This window comes from Myotis myotis, unplaced genomic scaffold (genome assembly GCF_014108235.1).
Source record: "Myotis myotis isolate mMyoMyo1 unplaced genomic scaffold, mMyoMyo1.p scaffold_m19_p_19, whole genome shotgun sequence".
In the NCBI taxonomy this organism is placed as follows: Eukaryota; Metazoa; Chordata; class Mammalia; order Chiroptera; family Vespertilionidae; genus Myotis; species Myotis myotis.
Window position 1 is genome coordinate 26,587,317 of NW_023416323.1, and position 23,077 is coordinate 26,610,393.

A 23,077-nucleotide genomic window follows, 5' to 3' on the forward strand; every position below is an offset into this window, starting at 1 on the left:
TGTTGAGTGGAAATAGCTGGTCACGAAACAGTATTATCCCATGGGAGAGGGCGGGGGTACACAGGTAAATACGCACAGTCACGTTTCGAAAGGCAGGCTCCAAACATGTAATGGTGTTATCTGCAGGGTGGCACCAGGAGTGATTTTTCCCCCTAACCTTCTTTTGTTTTATAAAGATAATGTGATTTGTGTAACAAGAAGACACACATTGTATTTACTGAATAAATAACTCATTCTAAAAGGATATGATCACTCGTTCTCTTGAGAGCCCATTTAATTTTAATTCTGTTTGCTCTCTTGCTTCAGCATCATTCGTGGTTTGTTTCTTAGAAGCTTTTTCTTTAAAAATAAATAATACATGCAACACAGTGTAAAACTCAAATGGGTTTAAGGGTAGAATCTCTCTCTCTCTCTCTCTCTCTCTCTCTCTCTCTCTCTCTCTCTCTCTCTCTCTCTCTCTCTCATGTTGCCCAGAGCCCCTAGTTACCATCCCCAGAGGCAGCCACTGTTAGCAGTTTTCTGCATATCTTTCCAGAGATGCTCTATGACTAAAAACAAAGCATATTTGATATACACTTTTTCCTGCATAAATGGCAGCATACTTATACATACTTTCCTGAAGCATGACTTAGAATTTTTTTTAAAGCTGAGATGGTTTATTTTTTTATTTTGTTATACTTTTTAAAAAATATATGTTTTTATTGATTTTTAGAGAGATAGGAAGGGAGAAGGATAGAGATTTAGAAACATTGATGAGAGCGAATCATCATCAATCGGCTGCCTCCTGCATGCCCCCTACTGGGGATCGAGCCCCGACCGGGAATCAAACCAGTGACCTCTTGGTTCATGGGTCGATGCTCAAGCACTGAGCAACACCAGCCAGGCTTGATTTAAAGTTTTAAATTTTATTTTTATGTAAGGTACACAATCTCCAGAGTCAAATGGTTCTAGAAAAGGCATACTGTGAAAACCTCTCCTGCCCTTCCTCATCCTCCTGCCTTTGTCCATTAATGGAGGCAACCACTGTCAGTTCTTCTAGTGTTTTCCTTTGGTGTTCACCTCCGTATTTCCAGCAATCTACTGCTACTTTGTAAGTTTTCAGTTTGAGTTTTAGCCATTTGCTTCTATGGAAGACGATGATAGCTTTTATTCTCTCCCTCTCTCCATGTCTCTCTCTGTCTTCTCTCCAACCTCCCACTGGAGTTAAAATCTATTTTCTGATGAGACAGACATTAGCACTGACATCATTGTAAGATGCAAATACTATTCGCAGCTGAGCTCTACATTTCCTTTCTTGTACAACTCTCATTTCCCCAAGAATTATTGTGGGTTTTGTTGTTTTTTTGTGTTTTGTTTTTACTGTATCTACCATGGGTTCAATCCCAAGCCCTCAAAGAGGTAAATCTCCCAATACTTTCCACATCATGAGCTTTTCTATCCGTTCCATCTTCTCGGACCCAGTCTCTCCCGGAGCCACCTATTCTGAAACCCCGTCTGGACTGGCCGCTCTCTGGGCCTGCGATTCAGCCAGCGTCCTGGGAGTGCAGCTCTGTGCTGTGTATTCCTTGAGCGTAACTTCCCTGTGCCTGAGCCCCTTTCCTGAACCTTATTTTGGTGGAGCACATTCTTCAGCACCTTCCTGAGGAAGGATTCCTGGAGTGTAAGTTGTTTGAGATCCGACATGTCTACAATGTCTTTATTCTGCCCCTAGTCTTGATTAATCTTTTGGCTGGATAATGAAGTCAAGATTGGGATTTATTTTCCTTTACAAATCCCTCCCTACCCCCAGCATTGCTGTCAAGAAGTCTGATTATACCCTGGTTTCTAATTTTTCTTGTTTGTTTTTTCACCATTATTATTACTATTATCATTACTAGAGGCCCGTTGCATGAAGAGATTTGTGCAATAGGCCTTCCCTTCCCCTGGCTGCTGGCACCAGTTTTCTTCTGGCACCCGGGACCCAGGCCTTCGCTCCGGCCCAGCCTTCAGTCTTCACAGCTCTGGACAAAGCCTTCAGTCTTCATTCTGCCGCTTCGCCCCTACGTATGCAAATTAACTGCCATCTTTGCTGGGTTAATTTGCATACTCTCCTGATTGCTGGTGAGCGTAGTGGAGGGATGGTTAATTTACATATTTGTCGATTATTTGGTATGTGGAAGTTCCTACAGTCTTCTCTTTGTGTCCAGTGCCCTGGAACTTAATTTCTCAACCTGGGCCTATTTTCATCCATTACACAGCATATTTGACAAGTCTCTTCCATAAATTCCTCTCTGTTAGTTCTGGATACATCACTTAACTTATTTCTTGTATAATTTCCTCATCCCCATTGAAAATATTTTTTTCTGAAACTTACTTGAATCTTATAACTCCTAAACAAATCATTTAATTTTCAAATCTTTCTCTCCTAATTCTGAGTTATGTTTCTTGATGTTCTATTTCCTGATAGCTTCTCAAATTTATTTTCCAAGTCTTCTGGCAACATTTTAATTTCTGTGATTATATTCTTAACGTCTTAGGCACATTTTGTTCTTCATTTATAAATATCACCCTGTTCTTGTTCATAGACGCAAAGTCATCTTTTATTTTCCTGAGATTATTAATGATCATTTTGTCTTATTTTTAGCTCTCTTCTCATTGTATGTGTTTGTTTCCTCTAAGTTCTCATTTTTATGCTTTTTGATTTCCTAATTCTGCACGACTGGCTTTCGTGGGGGAGCTTGGTTAAATACTTATATTGAGAGTGAAGCACTAAAACTGCCGTGTGCTTGGACAGCACCCAGCCAAGGGCCACCAGATATTTTAGATTCCCAGCTACCAGTTTATTTCTGCCTTTCCTCGAGAATGCTGAAGTTACCCAGAGAAAATCCTTCTTCCATGTTCTGGAAACTGAGGGAGAAGGGGGCTAGCATTCTACCTTTCAGGATGAAGACTTTCTTGAAGTCCTCTTATTTTCGTAATGGTATCCTGTCCTCGGCAAGGCCTGAGAAGTCAACAGACGGTTTAATATTATTCTTTTTAAAGTAAACTGTCTTTTCTCTGGGTATGCTTTTAATATCTATTCTTTGGTCTGCAGCAGCTTTACTATAAAGCAATTACATGTAGTTTTCTTTATCTTGCTTTCTATTTACAATTTTTAAAAAAATCTGTGGCTTGATGCCTCAGGCATTATTTCTTCTGCTTCATTCTTTCCTCTTCGTTAGGTACTCTAATAACTATACCCCTTGTGTTTGCTTTACCAACTCTTCTCTATTTCCATTTTGGGTGATTTCTTCTGATCAATCATCCACTTCTACAATTCTCTCTTCATCTGTATCTAATATGCGGTTCAGCCCATGTATATGTCCCTAATTTCAATTGTTGTACTTTTTAGTCTGCAATTCCCATTTTTCCTCTTTTATACTTTCTAGACTTCTACCAAAATTTTAAATCATGCCTTTTATTTCCTTGAGCATATTAAACATATTGTAGTTTTGTATTAAGTTGTCTTGACTCCTTTTATGCCTGGTTATATTAAAATTAACTGTTAGACATTGTATATAAAAACTGTAGAGATACATTGAGGCCTAAACTAATGTTTTCTTCCTGTGGTGAAAATATATTTTTGCTTCTTGAAACTAGAAATCTTGGGTCTATCTTTATCCAGGCAGAGATTTAAATGATTTAAAATGAGTATCTGTACTAGTTTACCATTGTTTCCAGGTACTGCTTTTCAGAGTCCTAACCAAAATTCTGGGAGTTTTCACAAGTCCATCCATCTCCAAGTTTTATATCTCTAGCCCATCCTGATTCCAATTTTTGTTTCCTTAGATCGGTGAGTTTTCTGAAGGCTCCTCTCAGTTTTTCATCCTTTTCTAGAAGTGTATAGGAAATGTAGTCACAAATGCAGGGCATATATTTCTTGGTTGTTTCTTTGGGTTGTCACTGGTTTTTTGTTGTCCCATCAGTCCCTCAAACTCACAAATCTTCATATTTTGCCCAGTTTTTTTCCTTGTTCTTAGAGGGAAGAAGTTTGGAATGGTAGGTGGAATCGGATGGTAGAAAGGGCTTGGTCACTGATATGCTGAGAGTTCCTGTTGGTCAAGCAATTGTCCTCTCTCTCGATTTCCCCATTTGTGGGGGAAAAGTTTATAAGAATCTTAAGGCAAGTTGAGTTTGACTGTATGAGGGAGGAAGGTAAATGTAATTTGCATTGCTCTTAAGTAACATGTACCAACAATCCTTTCAGGCTACTAGGATAAATCTTGGAATAAGGACCATAGTGTTCTTTCTGAAAGTCCTTCTGAAAGTCTTTCTGAAAGTCTTTCTGAAAGTGCCTTCTCAGGACTCAGTGAAAGGTGTCAGATCAAACACAAGGCATGGAGATAATTAAGTAAAAGAAAATGGGATAGAGTCTGAGCATATAGGTATGATTTACACAGTGTCAGGAAGCATCTGTACAAACAAATGATCCTAAAGTTTCTAAATAGTAACATTCGCTAATAAACCCCTTTTAGTTGATGTGGAAGAACACATGCATTCATCGATACAAGTATTTCATGTTTTATAGGATGGCTTCATTACCAAAATTTTAGAGAAACAGTAAATAGTGAGGAAAAGGGCCACATTAGAGCTCCCATTTCACAGAGGTCTATACTACATGGATCAGTTCGTTTGAAACCTTATGGCCCCCCTGAGTATGACTTATTTCTTTTTTTTTCTTATATAAGAAATAGAAAAGAGCTTAAGATATATAGTGCCATAAAAATTTAAGTCTTTCCACAAGCCATTTCACCTAGATATTTCTGTCTGTCAACAATAATAATCAAAGCTACCATTAATTGCCCTGGCTGGTGTTGCTCAGTGGTTAGAGTGTTGGCTGATACACTGAAGGGTCTCAGGTTCGATTCCCGATCAAGGGCATGTACCTGGGTTGCAGGTTTGATCCCCAGCTCCAGTTGGGGCCCATGCAGAAACTGATTGATGTGTCTCTCTCACATCGATGTTTCTCTCTCTCTCTCTCCCTTCCTGCCTGCCTCTCTCCTTTCCACTCTCTAAAAATCAATGGAAAAATATACTCAGGTGAGAACTAACAACAACAATTAAAAAAGCTACCACTTACTGAATGCTGAAAACTTATCTTTCACCAGGCACTTTCTACATATATTATTATGGCTAGTCTTCTATATGCCACTACTAGTTCTATTTAAGGAGAAGGAACTGAAGGCTCAGAAAGGTAAATAACTTTCTCAGAGCTAGGACTTTATTCCAGGTTTGTCTGACAACAACACCCTTAATCTCCATGGCACAGAACACTACGTCAGCACTCACATACTCAACAACTCTTCGTTGAGTGACTACCATCTGAGAAGACAACTGCATGACACATCACCACGCTTGTCCTCAGATAATGTGGTCCTTCCCTCCAAGATGCATTCCAATGTAATGTCCTAACATCCCAGAGGGGAATTTTTCTTTCAAAATATTAAATGTTGCATACAACAACAGCATTGCAACTGACATTTCAAAAAAGGACATACCTCAAATGCCATTCTACAAAGTGCTCTACCACGTTGTATACACTTAATTTTCTAGTATCTGTCCTTTGGTTGTGACAGAGAAAAGGAAATGGGACTGAGGAAGAGCATTATTTGCTCTCTGATACACATATAAGTTTGATGTATGTCTACTGGGAACTTCATAACATTACTAAGCCTTTACACCATGCTACTTAATGCCTCTCTTCTTGTCCTTGTTAATCATATAAAAGTGTTATATCTCACCTTGTACTAGCTTATTAATGAACATGACTGTCTACTGTCAGTGCACAAACAGGAAGAATAGATTCTTTAGTTGATAATGACAATGACAATGATAGTCATTCCTTAAAAGTGACATGAGTTGGTATCTTAGTCAGTTTGGGCTGCTCTCACAAAATACCATAGACTGGGGGTTTTATAAAGGACAGAAATTTATTTCTCACAGTTCTGGAGGACGGCCAGCTGGCAGACAGTCATTTTTTCTCATTGTATCCTCATAAGATGAAGAGGGCAAGAGAGCTCTCGGGGGGGGGGGGGGGGGGGCGGAAGGGAGGGAAGGGTGGGTCTCTTTTATGGGGGCACTAATCCCATTCATGAAGACTCTACTCTTATAACCGAATTATCTCCCAATTCCTTATACTCTCACATTCAGGATTAGGATTTCATTATTTGACTTTGAGGGGGGTATTTAATCCATAGCAGTTGGGTTGATGATGATGCTGGTAATGGGGAAGAAGTTACACATTTTTATGGAGGAGGAAAGGTGGGATTTGAACAAAGAATACATTTGATCCACAAAAAGGAAGTTTTACCTTTATCTCCCTCTGTAGTGACAAGTATAAACTGTATGCCTGAATAATAATTAATTAGGGAAAAAAAACAATTTGCTAATTAAAAGCTGGAACAGGCAGAATGAAGATGAAAAGACTTGCAAAGCGTGCAGGAAGCCAATACATTTTTCTTTTATTTTCTGGATAGCTCATTCGTGACAAGGGAACCAAACCTCCACCTTTCATTTTGGCTTTCGCTTGTACTCAAACGAATCATATTCAATCACTAGAGCTGTCATTCTAACTTCAGGGAAGATGCTGACCAATCACATCATCTAACACTCAATCAATTGTGTTCCTTCCCTCTCAGTGTAGTGTATAATCAACACGACCTGCTGAAATCTGTCGTCGGGGTTTCACACTTAGCTTTGCCAAAGTAAAAGAGGTCGTGAGTGAGGGTGGAGGTGAAAGGCTCACAGCGTGTTGTCAGGCACAAACTTTCCTTCTGGAAGTTTCCTGGTATTCTTGCCACTGGTATCCTCTTGTCACTGAGTGAGTCACTTGGTGTAAGTCAGGAGCAACACAAGCCATTTCAGAATGGCTATGACGTCACGTGGTAAAAGAACAGATGCCCACTGTGGTAGGCTAGAATGTTATTCTCTTCTCACCTGCCTATTCCTGTGAGTTTATATTACAGATGTTACAACTGAGGCCAAGACATAAGAACTCTGCTCTTATGCCAACGGAAGACACATTTGGGCATCCCTGAGCATTTATAGGGTTGAGCAAAAGTAGGTTTACAGTTGTTCATATGGAAAATGATACAATAATTAATAAATAATAATACAAGAATGAACTGTTTCACATACTTACAACTATAAACCTACATCTGCCCCACCCTGTATAAAGTACTATAAAAAGTAGTTGAGGACTGACTATAAATCAATGAGTGTATAAGCTTTAAAGCATGCTTTTCACTCTAACACATAGGAAAAAAAAAAGATAAATTTTTGACAAAAAATGAAGAACCAGGCATAGTTACTAAAAACCAAGATAAGCACTGTATGGACCAGAAGTGGAACAGAGACAGAAAGGGGAGCCACAGACTTCCTGGGCTCTAGGTCCTGAAACCTGTACAGGAAACTCAGGGAGAAAAAATGGAAACCAAAAATATCCTGTGGGAAATAATGGGCAAGGACCAGGGTTCCCCGCCAAGAGCGCTTCCCTGCATTTAGAAGAAGGCTATATGCTACACACAGACTCGTGTCAGTGGTGGTGGGCATGATGGTGGTGAAGTAGAGACTGTCATATAAACTAGGCCAAGTCACTGTGTAATGCAAGGTCTGAATTTGTGAGTTCTCCAATATCCCCATGGGAAAAAGGCTCAGCACTTGATTCTGGACTAGTGATATTTGTCCAGGATGAAGGCAAATGTAAAAAAAATGCTACACAGGGAGAAAAATGCTGAGGGTGAGAAAAAAAAACATATCCCACACGAGATTAATCTATCATTTAAAATGCCAAATGCTAATAAGGACAGCTGCAAACAACAGTGAGTGAATTCATTCTTGACCAATCAATAGAACTAACTAAAATTGATTTAAAAATTTGCCTGCAATCCTCAGAGAGATGCAGGTTAGGATAATGTATATAAAACAAGGATTATGAAACAAAAACATGGAGATATAAATCAAGAATTGTGGTTATGAATAACCAATTATAAATCTTGAAATTGAAAAAAAAAGCCACTGAAATTAAAAAGTATAGATATGTATAGTGCCAGGTAGGTACTAGACTTATCAAGGGGATCACTCCATAAATTATATAAATCTCTAACCACTATGCTATACAACTGAAGCTAATATAAAATAATATTGAATAGAACTATAATTGAAAAATAAAAATAAAAAAGTAAATAGATGAGATAAACTTTAGACTTGCCAGAATCAAAGGCAGAATTTGTAAATTAGAACATGTCACTGAGGAGGCACACAGAGAGATGAAGCGATGAAAGATATAAATGAGAAATGAAATGGCCAAGATTTGGAAGTAGCTCAAGTACCCATCAGTAGATGAGTGGATGGAAAACCTGTGGTACATTTACACAATGGAATACCACTCACCTGTGAAAAATAAGGAAATCTTACCTTTTGCAACAGCCTGGATGGACCTGGAGAGTATTATGCTAAGTGAAATAAGCCGGTCAGAGAAAGACAAATACCATATGATTTTACTTATATGTGGGGGATAAGTGATGATGGAAGATTTGACTTTGGATGCTAAACACACAATGCAGTGCACAGATGATGTATTATAGAATTGTATACTTGAAACCTATGTAATTTTATTAAGCAATGTCACCCCAATAAATTCAATAAAAATTTTAAAAATGAGAAATAAAAGTAGGCATGTAGAGTTGCAAAGGAACATATGTGAATATGTATGTATACACATATACACATATGCAGACATATATGGATGTGTTTTTCTCAAAGTAGAAAATAGAAGTAATGACACATCTGAAGAGATAATTCCAAAAAATGTCTAGTATTTCAGGGTCAAATCATCTGATACATTAAAGAGCAATATAAGAAAGTCAAAAAACCAAAACAAAACATAGTCTTAATAGAAACTAGTGAGAAAGTCAAATTACCTATAAAGGAATAATAGTCAGTGGAATTTTATCAGCAACAATTGATTTGAGAGATCAATTTTCAATGAAAAACAAAACTGTCAAATAGAATGTTATATTTAGCTAAACTATTATGTAAGAGTGAAGGTAAAATCAAAATATACTCAAACATACATAAACTATTAGACCTCTACACTAGAACTTAGGATATAATTTAGCAAGATGAAATATAAATTAAGAAGGAAGCAGATGCAAAATAAGAAAAAATGAAGAAAAATCAGCATTTTGGTAACTAGTGAGTAGTTAATTTTTGTCTGACAAAAATCAACCGCTTTGTGATAAAGACACAAAATTCTACACAATAATAAAAAAATTATAGGAGTGAGAAAAGGCAAAGAGATAAAAACTGTCTGACAGGGTACTAGTCTTATTCTTGAGGAGAACCAAGTGCTCAATTCTTTCCCATTTTTGCAAAAAAAAAAAAAGAGATATAATTTATTTCTTAAAAATGTAAGTAGAGCTACTTAAATTAAAGAAAGAAAATAAATAAAATCTATAGCTCCCAAACAAGTACAGGAAAAATGTACGTGGTTGGATGAGGGCTTAGAGAAAACTTACCAGTCCAATACAAAGCAGAAAGGTAGAGAAATAAAGAAGGAAGGAAACAGCATAGTACATAGAAAATGACATGCTAAAGAAGCGAGTCCATATATATCAATAATCACAATAAACTTTAAAGCGCCAGTCTTGGTTTGATAGGTTGAATGATGGCCTTCCAAAGATGCCCATGTTCTAATCCCTAATATCTGTGAATATGTTGCCTTACTTGTCAAATGTGATTAAAGATCTTGAAATGAAGAGTTTATCCTGGGATTACTGGTGTGGGCCCAGTGTAATCCATAGGTCCTCATAATAAGGCGGCAAGAGGGTCAGAGTCAGAGAAGAAGTAAGGGTTAAAGCAGAGGTCAGAGCAGAGAAGATGCTCTGCTGCTGGCCTTGGAGATGGAAGAGGCCACGAGCCCAGGAATGCAGGTGGCCTCCAGAAGCTGGAAAAGGCAAGAAAGTAGATTCGCCTCCAGAGTCTCAAAAAGGTACACAGCCTGATATGCACATTTTAGACTACTGACCTTCAGAACTAAAGATAAGGTAATAAATTTGTTATAGCAGCAATAGAAAACGAATACATTTATCCATTAAAAGATAGAGTCTATCATTAGGTTTTTAAATCAATACATACATATACATACACACAAATCTGAGATTAAGGAAATAAAAAGATATACTAGGTAAAGGCAAACTAAAGGAAAGTTGGTATAGTAATATTACAATCAGGCAACATATATTATGACAGAAGGAATAATATACCAAGGAGAAATAAAATCATGAAACACATGACATAATTACAAGGAGAAATGGAAAGGTAAGATTTTGATAAAATTTTATCAGAAACATATACAAATCATTAGTAAGGCTATAAAAGACTTGGACAATCCAATCAATAAGCTTGATCTAATACAAACATACAATCAGACAAATAGATGGTTACTCTATTAAACTCAATAACTAGAGAACCTATGTATTTTTAAGGTCATATAAAGTATTTATAAGGACCAACCATAGCTATGCCCCCCAAAACACAAATTCGAAGACTAAGCGTCATATAAACTATGTGTTCCAACTTCATTATAGTTAAATTTAAAGTTATCTATTAAAATTCTATAAAAAGAAAAAATGTTAAGAATTAAAAATATATTCCCATATATAACTCACATATTAAAGAGAAAATCACAGTTGGTATTATAAAATATTTATAGCAATACAAAGTATTACAAATAAAAATGTGTGTTACATAAAGGGAATATTTATAAACTTTAAATGCACTATTAAACTAACATTTAAAATATAAAAGTTAAACATTCAAATTAAGGTGATTGAAAGAAAACAAAATAATTGTAAAGAAAGTCAACAGAAAAAAACTGGTAAAACTAAGAACAGAAATTAATGTGCAAACATTTTTAAATCATAAGAAAATATTTGGAATAATTTTATGCCAATACATTTGAAAACAGATAAAATGAAAAATTTTTGGAAAAATTTAAGTCTGAGAAATCATTTTAGAAAAAAATCATTAGATAAAATTTCCTTACCATTTCCTATACACCTCCCATCCTCAATAAACACACCAAGATCCTTAGACTAAATGGCTTTATCATCAAGGAATGGATCCTACTTTATGTAGATGATATGAAGATCTTTTCAAATATTGGGAAAGAGATAAAGCTAACTCATATTATAAGAATATAACATTCTTGCTATCCAAACCAGAAAAGTGCAATGAAAAAAATTGTAAACAGACACAAAATCTAAAATAATATGATAGAAATGATATCAGCAATGTATTCAAACAATAATGTAACTGTTGGATTCATCTCAAGAATGTAAAGATGGCTCACAAGAAGAAAAATCTAATAATTTAATTCACTGTAATAACAGATTAAAGCAAAAAATCATATCATCTGACTAGGTATGAAGAATGCATTAAGTTTAAGCATATGTTCATGATAACAAAGCAGGAATGGATGAGAATTTCTTAATGTGGCACAGGTATTTACCAAAAATCTCCAGGAGGTATTCTGCTTAAAGTGATAAACATTTGACGCTTATTCATTAAGGTCAGGAATAAGACTGAGATGCCCATTCTAACCTACTCTACTATTCAATATTGCATTGACGATCCTATCCAACATGATGAGACAAGAATAAGGAGTAAGATAAAAAGACTGGGAAGGAAGCCTGCAGATGAGAGTTTACCAACAATTAGAATAAATTAAGAGATGTGTGGCAAGATGGATACAATGGATTATATAAAATTCAATAGTATTTTGTATATGATTAATATAAAATTAGAAAATGCAATGAAAATAAGCTACCATTTATGAGAAGAAACTTTGAAGAGATGACAAAGGATGCATAAGACTTTATTAAAGGACATAAAAGAAATCCTAGCAGGATTAAAGCAGAAAGATCATATAATGTGACCAGGTATGGAAGATGCATTAAGTTTCAGCATATGTTCATGATAACAAAGTAGCATTCAGATCTACTGTTCATTTTCTAGTTGTGTAAACTTGGACTACTTATTCATCACCCCTGTGCATCATTTTCCTCATAAGTAAAATAGAGATAATAATAAAATTCACTTAATCAAGTTGTTGTGGATTACATAAAATAATACACACAAAAGACTAACAATAGAGACTAGTACATACTGTGTGTTAAGCTATTATTGCTATCATAAAACTGTACCATTTAAGACAGTGAATATTAACACTGGGGTAGATAAATGGAATACAACAAAAAGCTTAGAAATATACCCAGGCACAAATTAGCTCTGAAGTATAACAGAAAAGGCATTACCAATCAGTGGAAAATGAAAGAACTTTTAAGTAACTGGTGATAGGACAACTGGCTTTCTTTATGAAAAAAATAGACTTCACTCACATTATATATAAAAACTAGAGGCCTGTTGCACGAAGAGATTCGTGCAATAGGCCTTCCTTTCCCCTGGCTGCTGGCACAGGTTTTCCTCCGGCACCAGGACCCAGGCCGTCACTCTGGCCGGGCTCCAGCCAGAGCTGGCCCCAGGGCTGGCGGCACTGCTCCGTCCCCGGGCTGTCAGGTTTCGCTCCATTGCTTGGAGCCTACGTATGCAAATTAACTGCCATCTTTGTTAGGGTAATTTGCATACTCTCCTGATTGGCTAGTTAGTGTAGCGAAGGTATGGTCAATTTACATGTTTGTCTATTATTAGGTAAGATATACTTAGCTGGACTACAGACCTGGAAAATAAGTGTCTAAAATGATCTAAATAGAAGAGCAGAGATACACTTCTTAAACCACAAATAAAAAACAGACACAAGAAACCTAGTAAAAGATTCATAAAGTTGACATCAAAATTAAAAATATATTTAAAATTCCATTATAAACAAAGGGTTAGTATCCACAATGTATAAAGAACATCTACAAATACATCATTGATAATAAATAATTGGCATAAGAGGATATGCAGATAAAAAAATGTTTCAACCTCAGTAGTAACAAGGGAAATACAAATTAAATTGTATTTCATTTTCAGAGTAGTGAGAACTAAGTCTGACCATACTAGGTTTTAGCCTACGAGAGAAATAGATATTTCAAACACTTCCGCAAGGACACAATGCGGAGTAATTAGACAATATTGAATGAAGTTGAAAATCCACCTGTCTTTAAACCCGACAATCCCACTGCTAGATATATACCCATATATATACACTCAAAAGTATATACTTAATATACTTTGGGGACATATTTCGTTTACCACAACATTGTTCTAATAACCCAACTGACAACTAGGCAAAGAAACAAACATACTACTGGTAAATGGAATACACAGAGCCCCTAAAATGAATTAAATAGTCTCTATGTATTAACATAGATATTAGAAACATAATCTTGAGTCTAAAAACCAAGTTGTAAGCTGTTACGTGCAGTAATACAACGTATATACATTTTAAAGCAACAAAGTACCACTATCCAGTATTTATGAATACACATATACCTGAAATAAGATATAAGAACACATGGCCTGGACAAACATCACATTTATGATAAGGTGGCCTCTGGGGAGAGAAGGAAATGGGGCTGGCAGAAAAGAATATATGAAATTCCAACTTCAATATTTGATTTTTTTCAAAATAAAAGACCTGAGGTAAAAGCAGGAAAGGTTAACATGCATTAGATCTGAGAGCCAAGTGCAGCTCTTGAATTTTTCTGTATTAAAAAAATGTGTTAAATATACACTGACTTCTAGAATCAAATATTTCCATAGTGAAACAGCAGAGGACTGATTACAGTACAGACTCTGAGCTACAACAGAGGGGCTGCCGTTCTTGATGTGTAACCTCAGAGTGGACACTGCAAGCCTAAAGGGCATAGGCTGTGCTGAGGACACAGAAAGTCCTACGGCATGAATCAATCACATGCAACAGAAGAGTTTCACTGTGAGCTAAAAACCAAAGATTATGACTGACTATGTTTTAGGAAACAAAGCTACTATTTTGCAAAACCCTCAGAAACAACAACTAAACAACTGCATTTGGTCTCTGATGCATGCCCATTTCTTTTCCTTTTCCTTATACCTTTTTTCCCCTGACCTGCTTCCTTCCATCAAAGTAACGGGTATTCTGAGGGCAGAGCTAATCGGCCCTCTGAAGGCTGAGAAACAGCTCATTCTACCTTCGCTTCCCACACATTATGGGGTTGCAATATCTTAATAGCAGCATCTATCAAAAAGCCTTGGAGAATTATTGCTTGTCCATTAGAAACCTCTCTGGCACTAATAAAGCAAAGGGAGTAAAGGGAGAACTAAGTTCAGATCTACAGGAGCTTTGGGTGGGTAGGGATAGCGTTGTGTGGCTACTAATCTCAGCAAACCAGCTGCCACCACAAGCTAAAAACGAGCTCTCTGGAATGCCTACAATTTCACTATCTCCTATCATGGACGGATGCAAAATGCCTGCCAATCTCCTTCTGAGTCTGTCTGTTTATTTTGTTGAAATGGGTCATGACGTGCCCGACTGGCGTGGCTCAGTGGTTGAGTGTCAACCTATGAACCAGGAGGTCATGCTGGTTCGATTCCCAGTCAGGGCACATGACCAGGGTTTCAGCCTTGGGTTATAACTTTGTATTTAAATCTCTTTTAAGTGCTATAGTAGTGAAAAATTTTTATACTCACTTACATATGTGAACTGACTGTTTTGTCATACTATATTACAAAGGATCAAAAAAAGTGGGAAGGAGATTGTGCCATTATTTCAAATACATAATTGAAAGAATTACAGTTGGTTGAAAAATGACATTCTGGAGATTATTTGCATATATACATTTCAACATATTTCCTAAATAAAATGAAGAATGTCTGGTCCTTTTGTCTATTTCAGAAATGCTCAATTTCTTCTCTTGTTCTTTTAGCAAAACCTGCTCTTCTAGGTGTCTATCTTTTAAAAATACATATTTTTATTGATTTCTGAGAGAGGAAGAGAGAGATAGAAACATCAATGATGAGAGAGACTCATTGGTCAGCTGCTTCCTGAACAACCCCCACTGGGGATGGGACCCACAACCTGGGCATGTGCCCTGACCGGGAATTGAACAGTGACCTCCTGGTTCATATGTGGACGCTCAACCACTGAGCCTCCCTGGCCGGGCTAGGTGTCTTTCTTTAAGGGTCTTTTATGAACCCCAAACCAAAATCCTTTCACCCTTTCTAAGTTCATTTTTTCTAGTATAATCACTGATTAGGCAAAGTTAGGCAGCACAGCAGCCCCAGGGAAGAGAGCAGGGGTCTGGAATCAGACCCCCAGGAGTCAGGACCAGGCTCTGCCACTTCAGGTTAAGGCACTTTACTTAACCTGTCTGCGCCTCTGTCTCTACCTGGTTAAAATGGGCATTATAATATTATTTCTCTCAGAGTCATAGTAAATGAAATGCAGCATCTAAAGTTGCAAACAGAACGACATAAACATTAGTCATAATTAATGTCATTATACTGTCATCTTTATAACTGCCAATCCTGCTGCTAGGTGTAGGGAACTCAAAGCATAGACCCTTGCCATCTGAAGGAGACAGGCAGATAAACAAGTAAATATAGAAAGGGGGTCCCCATTTAAATGAAGAAATGACCAGGTGGCTGAGGGTCTGCAGGAGATGTAAAGGCCCAACGATTCACTTGATGCCACACCACTGCATGTGGCTCTGGCAAGTGACCAAGAATACAGATGCCTAAAAAGTGCCACGCCTGAATGAGGCACAGAATTCCTGTCTCCTGGATCCTGAAAACTCCAATCTAACTGCACGGCCTCTCCCGCAGACCACAGAGGCAGAAGGTCGCTGTGGAGATGTTCCAGCGCCCGCTGGATCCCAAGGTGTCGCTGACATCTGCGTACACGTTCTTAAGTTAACGGTACCCAAGGCTGCATTAGAGCTCAGAGGAAAAGGGAAAGGGCTCCAGATGCTTTCAACCAGGTGCTGAGCAATGAATGAAGGCGCTTGCTCCACCTGGCGAGGGGCACCCATGCAAACAAGGCGTCTGTGTCCAGCCCAGCGCTGAGGGCCGGGCCCTGGGGAGCCACCATCTTCTCGCCCTCGTTTCTGGTGTCACCAGGAGAAAGGACATCCGTCTTCCTGGAGGAGCACTGTGCGTGCAAGCAAAGCCCGCGAGTTCTTGCCAAGAGGGCCTTTGTGCTCTGCGCTCACAGTCTGGCGTTTTTTACCCTCCAGGCCCAAGGTGACCCACTCTATTGTTCTAAGTCTGCATTGGGAGGCCTTCGGGGGAGGTTGGTATTTCAGGCATTCCACAGCAAAGGAGAAATTACTGCTCCCGGCCACAACACATTCTTCTTTTACTAATCAATTTTTTTTTTTTTTTTAACTCTCAGGATAAGTTAAGCTTTAATGGAACAGACAAAAAAAAAAAATACAATCTTCACACATATTATACCAAGGAATTCAGTGTTTTAAAAAAAATCAATTTTTTTTTTGTATAGCATTTATTTCTGAGAAATTCAAAATCGCTCTCTGGGTCATTTATCTTCCCAACATCACAGGGAAGGCGGGCATCCAGCTTCCCGTCTCCAGGCCCCTCCAACTGAAAACAAACAGATGTTTCTTCCTGAGGGAGGATCGAATCACAGTGTCTGTCCTGATGTGCAAGGCTGAGCAGGACAGATGGCCGACAGTGGGGCCCACAGCTGGCGGGGGGAGGGCTGACTTTCACTGGCAGCCAAGAGAGGAGAGAGGATGACCCCTCCCGTCAGGGCAGCCACAGGGAAAGAAAAAAACTTCTAGACCTGAATTCATAGAAATAGGAGAGGTGAACAGTGCGTCCTTGACCCTACTTCCTTCTCACTGAGCTAGAAATTAAGTGCAAGAAATACCTGAGCACAATTTGCCTGGGTTCGGAGCCGCAGGCTTGGCTAGGGAAAAGACAACTATTAATTAAAACTATTTCTTGCTCTGGCTGGTTTGGTTCAGTGGTTAGAATGTTGGCCTGTGAACTGAAAGGTCCCGGGTTTGATTCAGTCAAGGGCACATACTTCGGTTGCAAGCTTGATCTTCGGCCCCAACTGATATGTCTCTGTAACAGCGATGTTTTTCTCTCTCTGTCTTTCCCCCGCTTCTACTCTCTCTAAAAATCAATGGGGAAAAGTATCCTTGGGTGAGGATTAAAAAACAAAACAAAAGCTATTTCCTAATGCTTAGTAATTCCTGTAAGAATGAATCTGGAGTTTCAGTATTGTATATTAAGTTGAAATTTAATAAAAGGTATTTCTATTTCTTCCCACTGTAGATAATTTCTAAGTTAGTGTAATGTGATTTCTGTAACATTAACACATATAGTATTTACTAGGAAATCCAGCAAAAATCCCAGTGGAAATATGAAGAGTTTCATTTTCACCTATGAGACTTACAGTTGAAATAACTTTGATGCTATAAGGGCGGTCAACTCAACACCGGCTTTCTGAGACAGGACTGAGGGGAAAACACATTCTACAGCAGTCACTTAGAGCAGCGGTTGCCAACCGGTGGTCCGTGAGGTCCGGAAGGGTGGCGGCCGCTGACTTAGAGCTCACATTTGGCTCCTCGGAACTGGAGCTTGCTGACTTACGATGATGTGAAAGAATCAAAAGATGGCATCATGAAACCTTTGTGGAAAGGGACAGTCCCACTTTAACACCTAGTTGGGTCATTCAATAGATTAGCAAAAACAACAATAGATCCTTGACCTGCTCTCTGTTCTTGAAATGTACCAAAAATACTCCTTTGCTCCACCACTGTGAACACTACACATACAGCTGGACTCACCTCACACCTGCCAGAATGGCTGCCATCAATAAATCAACAAACAACAAGGGCTGGTGAGGATGTGGGGAAGCGGGAATGCTAATACACTGCAGGTGGGAACGCAGATTGGTGCAGCCACTATGGAAAACGGTATGGAATTTACTAAAAAAATTTAAAATGGAACTACTGTTTGACCCAGCAATCCCACTTTTAGGAATATATACTAAGAAGCCTGAAACGCCAATCAGAAAGAATGTATGCACCCCTATGTTCATAGCAGTGCTATTTACAATTCCTAAGATCTGGAAACAGCCCAAGTGCCCATCAGTAAATGAGGGGATAAAATGGCCTTGGTATGTTCACACGATGGAATATGACGGAGCTGTAAAAAAAAGAAGGATCTCTTACCCTCTGTGACAGAATGGTTGGACCTAATTTTATGCTGAGTGAAATAAGCCAGTCAGAGAAAGACTAATATCACATGGTCTCACTTACATGTGGAATCTAATGAACAAAATAGATCCAGAGGCACGGATGCATGGAACAGACTGAAGAAGCTCAGAGGGGAGGGGTGAGGAGATGGGAAGAGATTAACCAAAGAACTTATATACATATATGCATAGCCCATGGACACAGACAATAGTGTGGGATGGTCTGGGATGGGGCAGGGACTGGGTGGAGAGGGGCAAAGTGGGGGAATTAGGGGGATACCTGTCAGCAATATCTGTAATACTGTCAACAATAAAAAAATATTTTTTTAAGAAACTGAATTGGAAGCAACACTTCCTAAGCAATTCACCAAACCCATCAACTCCCATGCTTTCTACCAAACACCTCAATTAATTGGATAAATACTAGCAAAGGCATCTTTTCTGTAGGAATTTTCTTTAATTATTCTCTACACAAGGTCCAAAGGCACTGGAACGAGAGTGGGGTTGTGTCTGAGCCTCATGTTAAAAAGAGCAGTGACTGGGAAATGGCTGTCTCTACAAGGAGCAATGACAAAAGGTGATAATATGGAACAACGATCAGGGTGAATGACTGCTAATTGGGACCAATGACTCTGATGAGCTGTCATGAGTCAGCAGAAAACTACGATCCTATTCATTCTGACAGGGACTTTTATAAAATTAAAAAATATCCGACAAATACTAAAATCAAATGTTAGCACTCATTCAAATGTCAATAATTTATGAATAGGAGAAGGGCTATACTATTTTAAATGTTATACTTAAATTTAGAAAATGTTTTCCAAAACCAAGAATACTTCAATTACTGGATTAGAAATTCCTAAATTCTGCAAAAAGAATGTATTATCCCTGTTCAAAAATTAGTTTGTAGAAGACCTGCAAATCTAACTGTCACTACAAAATACACAGAAATAAGACAGACTTATTTTATATCTATCTTTGCCTCACTCTTTAATTTCTACCTTTGGCAAATACTATTTATTGTATTTCATACATCCTTATACACTATGTTAAACTATTGCTAGAAGGAAGAGAGAATAAAAGTAAGCATAACAACAAATGTGTAGCCAAAAGGGTTCAAATTACACATAAGGAAGCATTTTCAGTGACAGAGATACGTAAAAGGCGTTTTCTTGAGATGTGGGGCTGGGCTTAGGTGAAGCTCAGGTAAGGGAATCTCTGGGGCAGTAAATGTACTTGCTTGTTTACCAAATTACATGCATATTGTTTTTCTTAGTCAAGAGAATGACTACCATGAAAAGGAACTGAGGATGAGAATGACACAGTTGCATGCAGTTGAACCAGGTAACTGTCTGCGTCTGGTGGTCATTTTCAAAGGCTTGTTGCAAAGGCAGAGCTGTATTTCAATCACATGGGTCCCACAGCCTACTCACCATGTGTGCCTGAAATAATCCAGGGATGAGGGACTGGTTAGAGAGGTTGATGACCCTGGAGGACTCCGTCAGGACGTAGATCTTGCCAAAATCCACCTGGTGGGGACAGACGCAGATCACCGGGCCTTCTCCGATGCTCCTCAGCTGGCACACCTGCGCTCCCAGACACAGAAGGAATACGGGAACAGCTGAAAGTGGCTGGCCTTTCAATTCGATTGAAACAGAAGTTTCTAGCCACCTCTTCAGCAAGAAGCAGGGGCACAAAGGGGGCTCAGGAGGACCGACCTCCCTCCCCCGGTACCCTGCGGTCAGAGGGACACAGGGACGGCCTGCTGGTCAGACCTTTGAATCCAGTCTGAACTCCCTCCAGGGTGGTCTGCTTGCCTGGGTCAGCCCGGAGCTGTGCACCGAGGGGAAACCAGATAACGGTCCTCTACCTGCCACCCACTACTCCAGCCTCAAGGACACTCGGCACGGGGCTGAGGACTGGCACTTAAGAATAGGAAGTGGCCTGGCCGGCGTGGCTCAGTGGTTGAGCATAAACCTATGAACCAGGAGGTCACGGTTCGATTCCGGGTCAGGGCACGAGCCCAGGTTGAGGGCTTGACCCCCAGTGTAGGGCATGCAGGAGGCAGCCGATCAATGATTCTCTCTCATCATTGGTGTTTCTATCTCTCTCTTCTTCTCCCTTCCTCTCTGAAATATATAAAAATATATTAAAAAAAAAAAAGAATCAGAAGTGGCTGGATTGAGCAGCATTCTTCGGCTTGTCTAATGGCACACAGGGGTGTCCGCCACACACAGCTGTGCAGGCTGGGGGCTGGATCCACCTTGCTCCACAGCCAGACAAGGGGCCTTTTTCTTTCATAAAGTGCTGGCTGCTCAGCAAGTGGCCCTCACACGAGCTGCATTTTCAACAAAAAAAATATTTTTTTTAAAAAAGAGAATCACTCATTTTAAATATATATATATATATGTACACACACACACACACACACACACACACACACACACAAACACTCACACACACACATACATATACATACAGGCGTGCTCTCCTGGCAGAGATTCAGACCTGATAGGTCTGGAGAGGGTCAGGCATGTCTCTGTGTGAAAACCCCCTTAAAGGGGTTTCAGAACAAGTGCTACAAACACCACTCTTTTGGAGATATCCGCAAATAGATTCCCCAAGTACCGTACTGCTCGTTTTTTTTTTTTTTTTTTTTTTTTTACCAGGCAGTGAAAGTGTAGAATTCTAGAACGACAAACAACGGGAAGACATGCAGCTATGGCTTGTGCCTTAAAAGCGGAGGCGTGCGGTTTGGTAAGAAGGACAGCAATGTGACTGCAATCTGAAGACTGGCTCTCACCACAGGGTGGTCCTGGCTCCCGAAGACCGAGATGTAAATCGTGGACCTGTGCTCCCCGGTGACCTGGGTCTCCAAGATCAGGGGGATGTGGACGGTGCTTTGGGGAGGGATGATTCCATAGGGGTTGGGACTAGAGAGCAACACCGCGGGCGAGTCCTCATCTATCTGGTGGGAGAGACAAGCCAGAGAGATCAGCAAGCCCCCGGCAGGGTATACAATCAATAGCAGATTAGATTATTTTGCAACAAGTGTTGTCCTGTGTCCATGGAGGTTCTTCAGAAATGTCTCATTGCTTAAGCAAGTACGCAGAGATGAGCACCCCAATTCTGCCAAAAGGGAGTTTGGTTGAGTTGAGTGTGCATAAGGCCCTCAATTCAAAGTGCACAAAGGATATAGAGATTATCCACAACATGAATCAGCTCAGGGCAGCAGCTGCCCATGGCCACCTTCCCTACCTGGCCCTCCACACTCCCTCCACCTCGTCCCTTTGTGTTCCCCCAAGAGAGGCCACTGGTACTTCCCGAACACATGGTGCTGCCCCTACCTCCAGCCCTTTGCACGTGTTTCCTCTTCCTGGAATGCCCGCTCCCTTCGACCTGCCTGCACCCTCACCCTGACTCCCCCAGGGATCCCCAGTGCCCTGGAGTTGAGCATCCTGCAGTCCTTTTTCACAGCCCACACTATCGATGTGTCCATCGTCACCCATGGGCTGGACTCTTCTTAGGGCACAACCTGAGCCTCTTCTCAATGTCCACTTTCTGGCCCAAAACATATGCTCAGTACATGTTTTTTAAATGGGGAAATAGGTGGGCAAATGAATGAATGTTGACCAGTGTCTACCAATGAATGCTGCCCAGCCTATCACTAGCTCTTGTACAATGACAACAAACACTAACAAAATCTTAAAAACCCCATGGCCAAATATGTTTAGGGAATTTTGGGAAGCACTCCTCAGAAGCTCGGCTCCTGGAGAGGACGGCAGAGCATGCAGGTGTCACCTGTCCGGAGCACCCCGCCGTCTTTCCCTGCCTGGACTGGGTTAACACGGCCTCATCTACCTGCAGGTCCCTCTGCAGCTGCGCCCTGTCCGGCCTCGTTGGAGCTTGAGGCAACAGGAAAATCAGTAATATTGATTCTGTCTTTATATAAAGTTCTTATATTTCGTTCACCATGGACTTTTCATTAATATTGATTTCATAAAATGTGGCATGAAAATATTAATCTTGATTAATTTGAATTTTTTTGCTCCACCTTAAATGTTGTGCTTGAGGCAAGCACCTCACCCTTTCCCCAGCCCAGTTGTGCAGAAATACCTTCCCCATCACCCCAGATGCAGGCTCTGCTCAGAGATCTTGAGGTGGCCTGCACTGCGCAGGGCTGGCCTGCTGTGCTGTTAAGCATCTGAAAGTTGGAGAAGTTGTCCCCTATTCCCCCCACCACTTGGCTCTGGTTTTGTCTCAGAGAAGCCCCCCGAATAACTGCAATCCCCTCTTTTACATACCAGCCCCTTGGCTAATGAAGGGTAGCTATTTTGGCAGGGTTAAGTCTTGTCTGTTCCAGATTAAATACTACGTTTGCCCCTCATATGACTTGGATTTTCAGATCACATAGATTGCCACTCTGGTTACTTGGACCACGATTCATTTTTTCCACCCAGGTTTCTATTACAAAAATACAATGTCAAGACCTGAAGACAAATTTCTGTGTTGATGGCGGCCACCTCCTTTCTCTGGCTAAACACGTTTCTCTGATGGGCCTAAGCCTGCCTTGGTTCTGTGGTCCCCACATTGGTCTTTTAACTCATTTTGAACTTGTAGCCAAATAAAAAACCCCATTCAATTTTGTTTGCATGAGTTTTTATCAGAGTACTGTCCTTACAGAACTGAGTTTAAACCCAAATGCACTCTAGGTAAGCTGCATCCCAGTAGGAACCTTCCATTCCTCTGGGTTGCACAGATCTTTTAAAGTCTCTAGTCCATGCCCATTTGACTGCTTAGTCTCCCACCTGGCCAGGGGTAGTGGCGTGTGGACAATCTATTTCATAA

General features: G+C 39.8%; 1 protein-coding gene across 1 annotated transcript in view; it reads right to left on the minus strand.

Moving 5' to 3' along the window:
* HYDIN (HYDIN axonemal central pair apparatus protein) overlaps positions 1 to 23,077 on the minus strand; it is a 343,591-nt gene that overhangs the window by 161,368 nt on the left and 159,146 nt on the right. The window contains exons 19-20 of the mRNA XM_036346816.1: positions 21,033 to 21,197; positions 19,663 to 19,815 (exon numbers count right to left, since the gene is read on the minus strand). Coding sequence (XP_036202709.1) covers positions 19,663 to 19,815; positions 21,033 to 21,197 — 318 coding nt within the window. The remainder of the gene's footprint in view (positions 1 to 19,662; positions 19,816 to 21,032; positions 21,198 to 23,077) is intronic.